The sequence below is a fragment of the Erithacus rubecula genome (genome assembly GCF_903797595.1).
Source record: "Erithacus rubecula genome assembly, chromosome: 6".
Lineage (NCBI taxonomy): Eukaryota > Metazoa > Chordata > Aves > Passeriformes > Muscicapidae > Erithacus > Erithacus rubecula.
The window spans coordinates 2,396,083-2,413,192 of record NC_136688.1 but is presented as its reverse complement, the minus strand read 5'-3'; the positions used below and the strand labels follow the sequence as shown (position 1 = coordinate 2,413,192).

Here is a 17,110-nt window from a genome sequence, read left to right as displayed (position 1 = left end):
AAAATAATACTTTCAAAAGGTTTGGCATTAAAGGAATGCACAGTCAACAGTCAAAACTAATAGTTACCTCTTACTTGATTTGTAAGCTTTGGTAGGAAAAAGATCTCAAAACACTCAGAGACAGTGAGCCACTGAGGAACACAGCTTTTTCAAACCACTGGCTGAACCAACCCTATTCTTCAAACCCTTGTTGAGAATTACTGTTTCTCAAGTACTTTTTGCCTTTAACAGAAAGGTGTTGTCCAGAGTATCTGTTTAAGAGGAGCAAATGCTGTGGAAAAACCTAAAAGACCCTGTACAACCACTTTTTCAGGGAACAGAAGATACAACCACCCAAATCTTATTTTTAATCCTTAGTTAATTTTGGTAACACCTGGGTCTAAAAAGTTTTAGTAAAAATACTCTTAATATTATACTCACTTGTTTATGCTTTCTTTTTTAGCCAATTACTCTTTGACAAATTTAAAATAGCAAAAGGAAGCATGCTTAATCTGGCTCAAAGTGCACAAGACATTTGGAATATTACAACAATCTCTTCCAAGAGAAAAGAAGTGCTCTGAAGAAGCAGCTTACCCAGCTGGGCCAGGACCAGCTGCTACAATTTAATTTCTTGCTGGAGTCTACAGTCATAAGCAGCTATTGCAATAGTGATTTTTAAATATCTTAAAGAGTTTCAGATACATAGAGATATTTAGTGCAAATGAGAACTTGTGTCTAAGCTGGAGATACCTGTGCCTGGAGGTTGGGTTCAAGGCGCAGCAAGCATCCAATCTGAGTGGTTTTTGTGTGTATGATACCAGCACCAACAAAGTTAGCAGGATTGGGATCTACCTCCTCAAGCAGGGCTGACCCAAATCCAATTATCTGTGAAAGAAACCCAGAATATTTACATGCGGGGAGAGGAGGCCACAAATACCAAGTACACCTAAACAGTCACATCAAATAGCAAAACAAGGAGGAAACTCATTTTGAAGTCTTCAAACCAAATTCATTACTACAAATTTTTGAAGGCTGACCCTGATAAATGAGCTGTTCTGTACTGAACAATGGGATATCCCATATTGGAAGATGTCCTGGCTCAGCATATAAGGCTGGGAAAAGAAAGAATGGGAGGTGTATTGTTCTGCATTCCCAAGTAACTGTTACACCTAATAGAGCCCTGCAATCCTGGGGATGGCCAAACACCTCCCTGCCTGTTGGAAGCACTGAACTAATTCTTTGCTTGTGTGCACGGCTCTTCCTTTACACCTCAACCCACAGGTTCTCACTTTTACCCTTCTTATTCTCTGCCCCATCCCACTGGGAAAGAGTGAGCAATTGGCTGCATGGTGCTTAGTTGCCAGCTGTGGTTACAACATGACCTGCCACTGCCCTGTACTTGACGAATTAAAAATATCACATCACCGCCCACCTTTGCTTTCGTGATCTCTGCATCCATCGGGTGCTTTGCTTTAAAGATATTCTGTACTTCCTGTTTGGGACTGCAAGACAAAGCAAGATAAATACATTATGAGCAGCATTTCCAACAGCAATTAATTCTACTGGGAGAGCTCATGGCTTACAAGATTGAGTATAGGATGAGGCACTGCACCAGCATCATTCATTCACAGTGTACCTTTCACTTCCCTTGCCCACCACAAGAGCCCAAGTACAAAGTCTTACTTGCTCAGCTGCTTCCAACGCTGAAAAAAGTCTTGAGAAGACATCTCTGTTGGCTGGAAAAATTTATTCAGAGTGATGGGTAATTTTACTGAAAGATTTTGAAATGTTCCTCCATACCTGCAGATGGAACAGAAAAACCACAGTGCATGTGGCAGCCTCAGCAGTGTCTCAGCAGAAATCAACCAAGCAATTGAGGAACTGTTTATGGTTAAAATCCATCAACTGCACATGACATTTCTAATATACAGTTTCAATCTACTGTCAAATAAATATTTTCTCTGCTTAGATGGCACATGAATTGTCAGAACTGCTGACAAGGTTCTCTCAATTTTAGCATAGTTTATCCTTCTAGTTAGCACCCTAAGGGGCAAAAATATTTCCCTGTGAAAACATACCAATAAAAACCAGTTTAGACCAGAATAACAGCATGTAGCCCAGAACTCAGGATTTTATAAAGCTCATCTGACATTGAGTGGACAGAAGAAGATTCTATTTCTGGTTTCATACACTTCCAGGCCAAGTTATTTGCAGAAATGTTCTTGGTTTCCAGAAGGGAGAAGTTACTGCGTATATTCCTGTCAAGATTTCTTAAGCAAACAGGAAGACTGCTGTTTTATATAGATAGCAGAGACAGAAGTCATGGAGACATTTTATCAGTAGCTGCTTCTTGACTGTTTGGTTTGGCTGGAGTTTTAAACCACATCGTTCCAACTGGATTCTCCCTAGCACCCTAAAGTATAATTAGATGCAATTTTCAAGTTGTCTACCCAAGAGAGCTTTGTGTGCCTGTATTCTGCATTTCAGTCACAGGGCCATGCTAAATTTAACATCTTTCATCTAATTAATTCACTAACATTTGAATCCTTTGTTTTACCTGAACTGAATGTTCAGGATTGGAGCTTCCATGAAGTCTGACACACATTCAATGTTCACAACCTGCTGAACCTGTGCACCTCCATCCACTGTGGGGTCAACAGGTTTTGTCTGAAGATTCAGGCGTAGAAAAGTAGTTAAGGAAACAGTTCAATGAACAGATAACTTAAAAAATGCAAATATTCCAATAAGCCCTAGGAGGAATTAGCATCATGTTTTCACTCATTCTCTGTGTGCTGCTGAACATTTAAAGCTGTTTCTGTACAAGAAAAGAATTTGTGGGGATTTATTTTTTGTTTATTTTTTTTTCATATTGACACATCTACAAGCAATAACTCTGAAAATTCTTAGTTAATTGGATAGTCTTAAAGAAAGATGCCCTTAAAAAGGTATGAAGACACAGAGACTTCACAATAAAAGCCACAGGACTATTTTGAACATGACAGAGATGCCTTGAGTCAAACAAAACTGATAACTAATCTCCCAGAAATGCTACATTTGCAATACCAAGCATTAAGGACCAGCCATTAAGAGCTTATTTTAAAGTACCATCATCTTGGCATGTATTCTATTTCCATGTCAAGTTTTAGTTTATCTGTTAATGCAGTACTTGAAGGACACATTTCTACCTCTGCTACTTCATGTCAGTGGTGAAAGCTACAGTTCCAGTACATATTTATTCAGCTTGATTTCTTTATTTTCTTCAGCTTCTTTCTTCAGAAGTAAAATGTATGTTTATAGCCAGGGCTTTAAGGAAAGAATCTTTCATCCCTGCTCGAGACTTGTTCTTTCTACAAGAACTGTAGAAAGCTATCAGCAATTTTCTCATTTCTTCATGTTCAAGGACACTGTGCTTTGATGCAACAGATTTATTACATTATGCAGCAATAAACCACAAAAACCTAGTAAGAACAGACACATGTTACTGCATTTAAGGATATTTGACTGAAGGTCATCTGAGCAGATTACTGTTGGAGTAAAATTCAAGAACTGTGTTGATGTTTTATTACCATAGAATATGAACATACGTCCTGGAAAGACAAGAAAGAGACATGAGAATTTTTAGGTCACGTAATCACATTGAATTACTCGTGCTTCAATCCCTAACACATTGTCCTTCCATCTTTCTTTAAAACCACTTTTAAGAACAAAACACAGTTTACATGGTTTATCTCACCAAGATATTCACAGTGACTTACCCAAGACATTAGATTTCTCCTACAGTAGCTGTCACACATGCAGTTAAATTATCACTGGAAGTCTTTCAATTGCTAGTGAATTTTATTAAGATGCCACTATGCCACCAAGAGTTTTACAGAAAGGGAGAAGCAAGCAGTTCTACTGCTAGCCTCTGTTCAAATTCCATCTCTTTTCCTAGATGGTTCCAGTATCTTGTGCATTCGATCTGATCTGAAATGCATTGTGTCTCATATCATTACAGTAAGATATACTGCAAAATGTAAATTTTGACAAGAATGGTCTTTTATAAACCTGGCTCCACCAGCCACACAACCAGGCAGCAAGAGCTGGAGTGCTGGAGCTTAACACTCCTATTTCATATCAGCTACCAAAATAATAAAAAAATTTAAGGAAGCAAGAGCCCACACAAAAGCCAGGGATGCACAACAGTGGGAACTGTAAAACAGCTTAGGCCTACAATGCTATTTCCCTCTCAGCAGCTGGAAAGTGAGTCCTTTATGGAGTATCATGCTGGCACTGTGATGGATAATGCAGACAGCCAACCACAGAACAACAGATCTTACCCAGGTTCTGTCGAAATTCAGACTTCAAGCCAATTTGTAGCAACTGATTTTCAAATAAGACTCCATTATTTTTACACACAAACCTAGGGGAAGAGAGGAAAAGCATGTTTTAAATTGAGCCACATTAAACAATATTTAGAACCACAAAATTCAGGGTTTACACAGAGGATGAAGATTGCGGTTAACCTAGAATGCATCAATCTGTGAGAGAGGCCTTTGCAGAAAACTGCAGTTAGAAAAGACAGTTTTACAATCAGAACCACCACTTGTAGGACACTAAAAGAACTGACATTTTTATTTGATAGGATGTCTGAGAAACTATGAAGGAAACCACAATATGCTATATACACACACACTGTCTAATAAAGGACCAGGCAAGAGATTGGGATTTTTCCTATAAATCTTGAGAACTTCTGAAACTCATTAGGTTGGTGCAGAATTGAAAAGTTTGGAGTTTTGACTGTTTAAACCTGAAAGAAAAAAACCCTCCTTGTTTTATCATTTCTGTATCACCTAAGCCAACTGAGAGATGTACTTTTTCCACTTTGAGAGAGGAAGCCCATTCTCCAGTGATCTTTGTCCTTTCTATCACCCTTCACTTAAAAGTAGAAGAGGTGGTCAGCAAACATCTGCCTTTTGCATACAAGGCACTTAAAACACACTCCTAAATATCAGTACTTTTGACAAGTGCTCTTAGATTTTATTTATTTCCAAATTGTTGCAAAAACATAACATACAACTGGCATTGCCTCATTTTAGAGCAGTGTGTGATAGCACTGACTTGTAAAGGTAACTCTACCCTGTGTATTCATGAGCCTGTCACAAAATCCACAGCATCCTCAGAGGTGTTCTAGTCACAAGACTGACAGTACATGTTTCTCTAGTTTTGCTGGTATTAAGTTAATGAACAATATAGTTTTGCTTTATAACTATATTCTGGAAATTGCCCAGCCTTGCAAGGTTTTAGTATTGCTTACTTGTGAAAAAGCTCATCAGCATCATGCACAGTATCAGCTGGTTCCTCAGAAACTACCTCAGATGAAGCCAGGTCAGGGCTAGTTCAGGCAGCACAAAGGAAGAAAGGCAGTAGCGACAGAGACAGCAGGAGTTAGTAAAGACAGCTTAGAGCTTAGTTACTTCTTTTACCTCCTTCCTCAAAAACGGCACTGCTGAGCTTAATGCATGAGAAATTGATTAGCTGCCCTAGCTCAGAACCCTAGAAAGGTTTTAGGCATTAGGCAATGTCTTCCCCCACTTCTCTCCCCCATCCCACCCCGACTGTTAGAAAACAGCAATCCCTCATGAGACAGCTGAAGATGTTCAGTAAATGTAAACCTCTTACAGAACCAAGTCCTTTAGGTGTTTAACTGTGACAGCAAAAGTGTTTAAGTTCAAAGTCAAAAAAGTAGCTGCATATTAACTACTACACAGGTGCACTTAAAAGCAGAGGCCTCATCAACCTTAGGGACCCTTCTAATTACAGGTGCACAATCAGCTCCTAATAACACACAAGTATTAAGCATAGGCAAGAGTACACAGGCACACAGACAATGACTTACCCAAGCAACAGAATAGAAACAAAAGTGACAACAGCATTAAAAAGAGGCAGGAAATTGAAAAAAAGCAACTTCTCAGTATCATTAGAGAAGCATTTCATCATCTACAGACAAACCAAGGGTCTGGGCATTGCTATACTTTCTTCCGCAGAATGAGAAAACTCTTCTTAAGTAACATTTGCTCATGAAGCTACTATCATTAGTTCCTTTTACTAGCCTCTTAAAAAAAAAAAAGAAAAAAAAAAAAGCATGAAGAAGCTTGTGTAGCTTCCTAAAGTCCTGGTTTTGTGTTGTATGATCAAGTATCACTTCTGACCTTCCAGCAGAAACACAGGATCAAGTATTAATCACTGCAAACCGAAAACAAATGCATTGCCTGGTATAAAATTTTGATGAAAGTGTCAATGATCCAGGCAGATCAGTTTCCCTAATTATGTCTTTTATATTAAGATGCATTAAAAATTTGTTGTGCCAACATTCAAAATTTTGTCCTTGACAAAAGTAATAAGTTCTTGTCCAGTAAGACAACTGATTTTAAAGACACTCTGTAATTTTATGCTATTCATTCTCAAAAATTTAGGCAAATAACACTTGAAAGTAGCCACAGGGGCTTTTAATACTAATGGGGTTAATAACACATAGTACCTACACTACACTTGCTAGTGTAACTGAAGTATCAAATCCCCTTAAAAAAAAAAAAAAAAAAGCAAGCCACTTGTTCTTTATCCCTCTTTTCAGACTCCTTTGTCAGACAGTAGCAGAACAACTGAAGTGTAGCATTAAAATCTGGGAAGCAATCTGGATACAATCCATCTCACTGTTTCAGTAGCAGTTTGCCATAAGTGGAGAGACAAGTATACTTTATGAAAAGAAAGTAAGAATAAATGTATTCATATCAAGACAGACAACCCCCACTTCAAGATGTATGGAGATGCACAAGCAGCTTAATTTAACAAAGAAGCAAAACCAGCATGAAAACCAGACACAACTGTGTGGCAAGTATCCTCAGGTTGAGTACTACAGACTCAGTTTTTCCATTAGAAGAGATATTCAGTAAAGACAGCACATCCAGCAGAGTGTCCACAAATACCTCTTGCTGCAAAACTACCACCCAGGAACGCACTCAATATGCTGGAACAAAACCAAAAGTTATGTGTGTTTTTCTTTCAATCCTGTTTTAACAAATTCTCCTTCAAATTCCTTTCAGGGTGACTTAATTACCTCGCAAAGTTGTCATCAGAACCAGGAGCAAGAGGTGCAACTGCAGAAGCTGAATCTGAAAATACATCCACGAGCAGGCTACCACTAGAGGAAGGTGGGGGAGCTGAATTGGTGACAGGGGCAGCACCCAGACCCAGCAGATCCGCCGATGGAGAAGGAGTAGACTAAGGAAGACAAGACACTTTGGTGTTACACTGCAACAAAACTACAACAAAGCTGCCTTGTTACAACTAAGCTATGGCAAAATGCCTCTCCCCACCCCAAATCAAGGTTTGAATGGCTGTAAAAGGGTTCACAAATGCAGCAGTTACCACGCTGAATTTCAACTTAAGGTCATTTACAGATGTGGTTTTCTTTTTTCCTTTGAAGAGTGTTATGCCCATCTAACCATTAAATAAAAACAAAACCAAAATTGATCTGTCTAAAATCTGGTTCTGCAGAAGAAAGATGACAGAAAAATGACAGCTTTTCCCCCTCTCTCTTTTCCCATCAGTTTCAAGGGAAAGTAAGCACTGTAGGGAATAAAATTCACTTGTTGCTTTTCTTTCATGAAGAATCCATCAAGAAAGCAAGTGGCTTGTACACAAACCAAAATCACATGTCATCACAGCATCTTTAAAATTGACTATCAGTTTAATCCTGGGTTTCTGAAGCTTAGCAAATCTTAGAAAGAATGTAAACCCAACCAGCAACAAAAGCAGAGCCTGTAGCCAGTTCAAGCTGCAAACACTAGAGGAAGAGACAAGATGTTTAAACTGTTTTTCCTCAAATAGAACAAATCAAGCAGCCAGGACACAGAATCATGCAACAGAGGCTGCATATATGTGCCCAAGTCACATGCAAGAACAAAGCACAGACTGTTAATCTAAATGGTCATGTATTAGACATTAGCAGCTTCCATGATGCCAGATAATCTGAGGATGAGTCATGAGATGCATTTGGATGAATCTGAAATCTTGTTTTTGTAAGCCAACTCCAAGTTATTGTATACTTCATACACTATAATGAAAAATTCCCTGGCAAAAGACTTTAAAAAGCCAATCATTAAGACCTACTAAAAACAAACACAGTTGGACCTCGAATTTCTAACATTTTTGGAATCTAAACCAGATAAAGCCACTGGTGAAGGTAACACTGTACAGTCTGTTACATGGCTGCAACCCATAAAGTGAATATTGCATTATGCTTCACAAGCTTATCTGCCAGTCACCTCAATCTGGCATTCAAAGAAAATTTTGCAACTTTTCTGCTAGAAGGAGATTTCTGTCCAGTCAAAACTGTTGCACTTGGAGTAGCTACTCTTACAGAGTGCAGTGATTAAGTAGCAAATTGTTATGCTTTAACAAACTGGGAAGGGAGCATGCTACAGTATTTTCTCCTCTAGGTAATCTTCTAAGGCATCTTAAATCTAAATACGAGTTTTTCTAGGCATTAAAACCAGAAAGAAGTATTATATTATGGAAAAAACTTATCTCACCAGCAGAAAAGACAGCTGATACTTTGAAATTCAAGTTAACTCCTTTTAAATATATTAATTTTACAATCACACCCTAAGTGTAATTTCACCAACAAGGAAATTCACATTTCTAAAGTGAATAGCAATATTTTTCAAATAACAAAAAAGATTTTTCTAGGCTGCAGACTGTTTGTCCCCACTTATTTCCAAAGGAAAATAAAATTGCATCCAAGATGCAGCAAGGGGAAAGCAGCTGTATGTCCCCTACTTTAAAGCAAACATCCACAGCCTTAAGTTTCACATGACAGGTTTTAAATCCCCAAAAAGCCACTTTAGGAAACCAGTCTTTTCTCACTTGCACACCATCTAAATTAGTGAAATAGCAGCTTTTAAACTCACAACAGCACTGGCATTGACAGAGGCAGGTTCAGCACTTCCATTCATATCAGAGCTCCTCTCCTTTTTGATCTCTTCCAGGTCAGTAACTGTGCCTGGGCCTTTCTTCTTCTTCAGTTTAGCCAAAATAGAAGATTCCCTCTCTGGAAAGGGAGGCATCTCTTCCAACACTGTAGCCTTACCATAGGAAAAAAAAAAAAAAAAAAAAATTAGTTAAACTTCAGAGAAAAAGCCAAACCAGCTTCCGAGTCTTGGAACAGACACACCCTCATAGATTGCATAAAGCAAAAGCAGAAGTAGTTACCCATACAGAAAATTATTATGCAGCTTATTGTAGCAAGGGATTGATCGCTTTTTTAAAAGAAAAAATTCTTCAAAACTTTCTGAAGTCCTTCCAAAGCACTTGGTTAAGAAATCAGAAGCATATCACTTCTCTGAAACAGTGATATTAAATAAAAAATTCAAATAATTAGATCATTGTAGACTTAAGGGTCCTTAAGTCAGGCAGATATAGACTTAAACCACAGAGAACACTCAAGCATTTATTAGATGTCAAAAACAAATGTGCAGTGCTCCTCTCAGACCTGAGAGCACTGGGTTAAATCACTTAACTTCAAGAGACAAAAAGACTTAACTTCCTGCACACCATCAAGTAAATCCTCAAAAGAAAGCACCATCCTTTTGATATCTAAATCCTCTAGGACCCTGTATTGTGCCAGCTTTCCTTGGCTTCTCTGCTCCAGATTAACATGTCTTAATGGCCATATGTCCCACTACAGGAATTACAACTTGGAATTTAGCTCTAAATTAAAGATGACTATAGCAGAATTAAGGAAACTAGAAGAACCAGCACCCACATTGTAACCCTTAATCCTGCACTGAGATTTCTGAACAATCAGGTAAGGTTTAGTTTAGCTTGTTGACAGCAGAGTAGTGCACAATAAAAGAAATAAACCTTTATACCTACCAGTATATCAGTACTAGCAATAGTACTGAGCCTCAAATACTCAACAGCTCTCTGCTGCAGCTCAACATCAGCATTCTTTAGCTGACTGTCACTGCGCAGCACATCTTGAATTGTAGTTTTGATTTCTGGGAACAGGTTCACAAACTTGATGTAGGTAGACAGAAGCAAAGCTCGGGTCGGAACACTACACAGATGAAACTTGGAATGTAGCAAGTTGAACTGGATGAGGGGACTTAAAAGAGGGAAAAAATAATTTGTTCAGTTTTGTAGATATGATAAGCCTTATTATTGCATTATTAACAAGAGCTGAATGATTTGTTAACTAGCCTTTAGGAATGCTAGGAATTAAATTCTTTACAGAAAGCATTAGTACTTCAATTCAGTATTTTAGAAGGTGTTTTACCTTGATCTTGGATCACCTGCTATCAGATTTCCAAATTCTCCCAAGATGTAGCCACCTACTTTTACAAGATTCTCGTGACATGCTGGAGCTTGAAGGGCCTGTAACACATTAATAATCATTGATATACAATGTACAAAAAACCCCATATTTTTGTCACTTCCATTCCCAGTTTTCTCACCTACTTTCCTGCAAGAGCAGATCACGGATCTAGGCACTACAGAGCATTTATGAGAAAAACATGATGGGTGGTATGATTTCACAGAAGACTTTAATGTGAGTATTACTTGATTAAGAGCACTCTTAGGCCCATCCAGCAGCACTGAGGACTTCTGACAAGAGATAGAGCTCGTTAATTTTCCCCTGTCACATCATGTGCTGCTTCCTTAATTCTTATTTTGAAAGGAAATTGAAAAGAGTTACTCTCACCTCAAAAACAGTCTTTGCTGCATATCCTTGCACATCATCCCTGTTGATGACAATCTGAATGACTCTGTACCACACTTCTTCACTGACATAGTCACCAGCAATGCGGATCAGATTCAGGATTGTATCCACATACCAGGTGTAATCCACTGCATACTTCTCAGCTAGAATTGCAACCTTTAGAACCTGAGCACACAAAAGACAACACAGAAGGTTGGCTAGCTCTGACTATGAGCTGTACACGCCTGGTGATGCCCCACACTGACCCAGAAGCCTCAGTTTCAGATGCATGAGCATGTTCCCTTGTTCCCACAGTCAAGGTGAAAGGTGAACATTGAAATGTTGTGTCAGAATACAGCAGTTGTCAGGCACATACTGCTTTCCCCATAATGCATTCAAATATATTGTATCTTTGTGGCTTTCCAAGGGTGTACCTAAGTGATCAAGGGCAATTTATAGAACATTTTTTGTTTGCTACAAAAACATCTAAACTACCACTAAGACAGGATTAAATAGGAAATTGGAAACATCTCAAAAAAAGGCAAAAGGAACTCAAGATAGCAGAGGCAAATAGAGTCACCAAAACATAGCTGACTTTTTCAGGTCATACTCAGATTCCTGCATCCTGAAGCAAACAATCAGCTTCACAGGAGACCCCACACAATTTAATATCAGTTGCATTTATTACTCTAAAAAGAACAGGTCAATATAAGGAAACAGAAATAAATTCTCTCCATCTGCCAAGTCAGGGGACATTGCCAGCAGCAGACAGACAGTACAAGACATAAATCAACTAACACAGTAGTCCACATTCACTTCTCCAATCAAGGGACTTCAGCACCAAACTAAGCTAAGCTACTGTAAGAACAAGTTTAGTTTACCATCCTAAAAAGGTTTAAGTTGAGTATTTCAACTTTCATCCTACTGGTCAGAAGGAGATAAATATCAGGCCTCTTAGCTGATTATAAGGTATTGGTTTTGGGAACCCTTAGACTGAACATTCTCAAAGCAAACAAAGTTCTACCTACAAATATGCATTTACCACTAATTTTTGAAACTATTGGGTAATGACTAGAGTAGGACCTAACCCTCAGATGTAGAGAATGTGTTGGGGCTCACATATAAAATTAACTTTACTTTCTATATGCACTGTCCCAAGACCAAAACCAGCTTTTAAAATTCTTAAGTTTCCAAAGTTCCTCCCTGCCCTCTGGATTGATTTAACCTAAATTCTTTGCTATTAGACTCCAAAGTTACAAGTTTTTTGTTTTAGTAGTTTTGTCTGGGGGTTTTTTAAGCCACCATGTAAAGCAATCTCTATCACAGACTATGCAGCAACCCAATCAAATTATATTTATGATACCAAATCCAGATATGAAACAAATATTTAAGAAAAATACCAATAGCTTACAATTTCTTCTCTAATGGAATAATCAGCAGTCTCCAGGTAATTGAGCATTTCAGCCACAATCTGCTGGGCATTGCTTCGGTCACACATTGCATACAGGAGATCTACAGCTCTCTGTCGTACACTTACATCTCTTTCAGTCTGCAAAAAGACACAGCCAAAGCTCAATATGATTTCATCTCTGTTTGGAAAGTACATGCAACTCAAGAGATGAAAGTTAGTATAATACACAGTCAAATTTAAAACAGATGAATTTGCATAATTTTTCAAATGTAGAATAAACTCTTTATATAAAGATACAAGCTTATATATGTATCTATACATGAAGATATAACTCTTTATATAAACTGTGAGTTTCTTATGCTATTTCTCACTTTCAGTCATCTAGGAAGAGGTCAGTGGAGACTCAGCTTCCTGCTTCTAAATACTATCACAAAAATTCAAATCATTAGGTTTTGTTTCTGCAACATACTTATTCAAATCTGTGCAGGTGCTGAAAGAATGGAGGAGTTTGTACAGAACACTTGAGTATTACACAGAGAAGGGTGAGTGAATCTGTGCTGCACCCTGCACGGAGTAACTGGTACCAGTGGCCATAAATGCACCAGTAACTGGCTGGAATTGTTACCTTGTTACCAGGCAAGTTTAGTGTCTGGCATACCTTGTAACAATTAAAGTCCAGCTAGAACAAATACCTATAACTTAAGACAAATGTATAAATATGCTACAGCACAAACTCGGAGGAAAACAAAGCATATAAACACCCAAGTATGCAAGAAAATTTACATGAAAATCAGTCTTACTCTTTTGACTTCTGCTTTGTCACAAACATTGCATGGGAACATGTCTTTCTGGTTTCTAATCTTTGCAGTTCTGCAGTGGAAGCTGATCTGCTCTACCACTCCCCGTAAGCAAGTACAGTGAAGGAAAAGTGTCCAATACCAGCAAGACAGTAATAAAACTGCCTTCCCAGCATTCTCAATTTTGAAAGTCCACATTTCTAAACAATTATTCATTTTCAGCCCACACGGGAGCAGATAGCAGTGTTAAAGGGGACAGAGCTACAGATATCAGATTTACCAGCAAGGTGCAGAAATCAACAAGAGCTGACTTCTGCAATTGTCAGCACACCAAGATTTTGCTGGATTGAGGTAAAAAACTGAAGCAGACTTCAAAGAATAACTTGTTTGGTCTCTAAGTATTATTAACTTAACTGTGGACAGGGAGCTTGGGGTAGTGGGGAAGAGGGCATTGAGGCAGGGGAGAAGATAACACTCAAAAACAGACCACACACTTCAATATTTACCTTCAATGCATTGATAACTGTTTCTATGTGTGTTTTCACAGCCTCATGTGAGAATTCAGAGCTGGCAAGCGTGCACATGCTTTCCAGTGCTAGGTAACGCAAATTAGTTTCTCGGTGCTGCAAGAACTGACCTAGCTGGTTACAGGCACGGACTAGTAGGTTTGGCTCACTGCACAGAACAGGAGAGAAAGTGAAAGGGTTAAAAGCAACAGGTTTGAGAACACTCCATTCAGAATACTGTTTCTGCAGTGGAAATTTCTTAAAATGCCTTAAAGTGTCTGCTAGAATGCTTTGCTAGTGAAACATAAATTCAGAAACTGTGAGCAAATAATCTCCATTGGATTAGAGCAGTGAGGTCAATACAAAACATCAAATAAAGAAGCAGCAAAATCCAAAGCTATACAGTTCATTAACACTGTTCAGTTACGTTGCTGTGGTTGTGTTCCAATCTAACAAGCAACTTCATATTCTTTTCCCCTCCACTCCCTCCCCCATTAAAATCTGATTAACTCTTCCAGACAAAGTGCCAGTTTTTCACTTGAAAAACCCCTGATAGCAGAAGTGTTGTCCCAGCTCACCTGTCATGATGTATAATTAAGCTTATTGCCTCAAACAGGACAGCATTCTTCGCATTTGAGTGTTGCACTTTCTTGGACTTTGGTGGCTCCTGTGCTTTGTTGAGGATGGTTTCCAGGCATTCTGTCAGACGGCCACGTACCGCAGGGTCTTCTGGAGAACAAGGAGCCGTTGGACAACTTCGCTTTGCTCCAAACCTTAGGTTTTCCCCTGGCTAAATCCAAATTAACTGAACTATTCTGAGACATGAAAAACATTTACACTCCCCAACGCACACAAGGGAAAAGAATTCCAAGCCACAGTTCTATTTGGGTGCGAACAAATCAAACACAAGCTGCACTACAACATACTTCAAGGCTTTAATATAGTTGATAATATTAATGAATGTTTAAAATGGTAGCTGCCAATAATTTGTAAAATGCAAACTGGTTAGATATTTTGTTAAAACTGAACACAACATAATTCATAAGGCCAAGTACCTTGGAGCTACCAGAAACACTCAAGAGTACAAACTTCAGTATCTTTGCCTTAAGACAATGTGCTTGCACTCCAAGCTATGGTAACACTGCAGTGCAGTAGCTCTTTGGAGCCAGTGTACTGCCTAAGAGAGATGATCAATGCTGTGATTTGTGCATTACCTGGAGGTGGATAGCACTGTAACAGCCTCAGAAGTTTCACAGATAGCCAGGGAGCAGGGACAAAGTAATATGTGTAGTCCTGAAGGTCTGTTGATGCAGAAGTTACAATCTGTAAAACAAATAGCCAGCACGTTAGCTGCTGAAGTTAATTGATTCACAGTCATGAAAAGGACCCAAAGAACACTGTAGGTCACCTCTAACAGATGCTTAAAAAACTGTGTCACTAGCAATGTCTAGTTCAGTAGATTAATTAGGTGCAAGCTGCCATGAGTATACCACAGTAAATGCTAGTAATGGAAATCTAATTTTGCAGATACAGTAGTCTAGGGAGTCTCCTCTGAAAGCCTATTCTCTTTTTTTAAAGTCTATTTCTCTTCTCTTTTTTAAACAATGAAGACAACCATCTTATAACATCAAAATGTTTAGCCAGAACCTGACTTTCTCTGTTCTGGCAATTCAGCAATTCAGCCAACAGTCTGGTGGCTGTTGATAGGTGAGCCTGCAATTCCAGTACAAGATGCTGTGACAGACTGACCTAAAGCAGAAGGACCAACTAACACCTTCACAGCAATACATACAGCAAAGCAAAAAAGAGATAGCATTCACAGAAGAGGCTTATATGCATTGTGAAATGTGATAAGGATTAGATTAGACTACCCCTCCACATAGGGGTAATTTCTTTTACCCCTTTTATTCTAGAGTAACTATGAGTTTGGCACTAGCTTTGCTCAAAATAATTCTACCTAATTCTTATTGCTCCATTACAGAACAGCCTTTCACTTTCCTCAGCACACCCTTGCTTTTAAGTATTAGAAAAAATCCTCGTATTTAAAAAGAGAAGTAAACCGTGGCCTACAAATAATTTGGGTCTGAGACTGCATAACACTCAGTGCAAAATACATTTGTGAAGTAGTAGCCTCCCTAGTCTTGCACACCTTCCAAAAGGGGAAGTGGGGGGGAAAACAAAACCAAACAAAACAGTGACATCAGTTTTCCAGCACGGAAATGTTAACTTACAGACATGCTCCTCCACTCCTCCCTGCCCCTGTTTAACCCTACATCATTCACTGAATATCAGATGCTTATGATTATTAACTTAGCAGCAGCTCAAAAGAAGGAATAGGAAGGCAATTTGTGTTGTAGGAAGCTTAGATGAAGTTAAAGCTACAGTCTGCATTTTTGAGGGGTTTGTGTGAAGTCTGTAGAATCAGTCTTTGATCCAACTATTCTTTGGTATTTCAGTAACAAAGTGAGGATTACTACTTGGAGGACAGAAGGGATTAAACTAAGAAAGTTTGGGCAAGCCAATACAGCTTTCTGTCCTGGTAAGCAACAGGCATTTAAAGAGGGTTACATGAAGTGACACTGAATCATCTTCACATTTAATGGTACAGTAAACTAATCTGACCCTAGAAAGCTGAACAGGAAGCTAACCTGATCTACAAAGCCAAGTAAATTAATCAACAGTAAAGTATTATCAGGGTCATCATTGGACTCACTCTGCTTAATCTAGACACTGCCAAGGAGACTGAAGTCTTAAACTCTTCTGGGTTCTTCTGTGCCAAAGTGGTGATCAGACTTGTAGCTGCAGTAACCACACCCTAGGAAAAAAACAAAACACTAAAAAACCCATGAACAATTTTCTACCAGTTTATGATGCTGCCCATTAACACCTTTCAATTCAATTGTTTTACAATATACAAAAAAAACCAACCAGTTATCCCCATTATAAAGCCCTACATTAAAAAACCCTTTATTTGGCTGGAAGCTAGACTAATTACACACCTGCAGAATCCAACAGAATTTTCAACAATATGATACTGCCATGCTTGCAGAGCATTTTATGCTCTTTTTTCTATTAGCTTTGTCTCATGTTTGGATAGTACATCTAAAATAAGAGAGCTGTATTAAAATTAAGCCTGGACACAAATTGTCTTATTATACATGAGAGGCATGAGCAGAAAAAACTCAGTGCAGCAGATCATCCAGGAAAGAATTCTTACAATTCAACACAAGGAGAGAGCTTTGCATAACACACACAACAGATACTCCTACTGCAGACTAAAGCACTCATTACTGTTGAAGCACAGGTATTAATAGCCTTATTTTCATAAAGTAACTGGACTGAAGGAAAGTAATTACTAATTACTAAAGTAATTGGGTTTTTTAAGCATCAAAGTAAGAATGACATGGACACCACAGGAAAAGAAGTCTAAGCAAATGACAAATCAAGTCTTGAATTTTTAGTGCAGATCTAATCTTAAAAGGCTCAAGAAAATTCATATTATACCTATCCAATGTGATTTAGTGTTAACAAGTCACAAGATTAATGAATTTACAGCCAGAGTAAAAGAAGAACTCGTACATACCATTCTTCTATCTACAGTGAAAAGGTAAACAAAGTCTTATTAAAATTAATATATACAGCAACTAAAAAAGGTCAACTCCTTCTATTTTCTTCC

General features: G+C 38.4%; 1 protein-coding gene across 3 annotated transcripts in view; it reads right to left on the bottom strand.

Annotated features, from left to right (window-relative positions):
* AP2A2 (adaptor related protein complex 2 subunit alpha 2) overlaps window positions 1–17,110 on the bottom strand; it is a 43,850-nt gene that overhangs the window by 2,685 nt on the left and 24,055 nt on the right. Inside the window, exons 6-22 of one of the 3 annotated variants that reach the window (XM_079308952.1) lie at window positions 16,148–16,249; window positions 14,649–14,757; window positions 14,013–14,163; window positions 13,435–13,603; window positions 12,132–12,269; window positions 10,724–10,906; window positions 10,298–10,395; window positions 9,895–10,126; window positions 8,931–9,104; window positions 7,076–7,239; window positions 5,276–5,353; window positions 4,299–4,381; window positions 3,477–3,566; window positions 2,537–2,660; window positions 1,663–1,779; window positions 1,412–1,481; window positions 730–864 (exon numbers count right to left, since the gene is read on the bottom strand). In XM_079308952.1, the coding sequence (XP_079165078.1) occupies window positions 730–864; window positions 1,412–1,481; window positions 1,663–1,779; window positions 2,537–2,660; window positions 3,477–3,566; window positions 4,299–4,381; window positions 5,276–5,353; window positions 7,076–7,239; window positions 8,931–9,104; window positions 9,895–10,126; window positions 10,298–10,395; window positions 10,724–10,906; window positions 12,132–12,269; window positions 13,435–13,603; window positions 14,013–14,163; window positions 14,649–14,757; window positions 16,148–16,249 (2,217 nt within the window). The remainder of the gene's footprint in view (window positions 1–729; window positions 865–1,411; window positions 1,482–1,662; window positions 1,780–2,536; window positions 2,661–3,476; window positions 3,567–4,298; window positions 4,382–5,275; window positions 5,354–7,075; window positions 7,240–8,930; window positions 9,105–9,894; window positions 10,127–10,297; window positions 10,396–10,723; window positions 10,907–12,131; window positions 12,270–13,434; window positions 13,604–14,012; window positions 14,164–14,648; window positions 14,758–16,147; window positions 16,250–17,110) is intronic. The other 2 variants (XM_079308950.1, XM_079308951.1) reach the window with 2 other exon arrangements.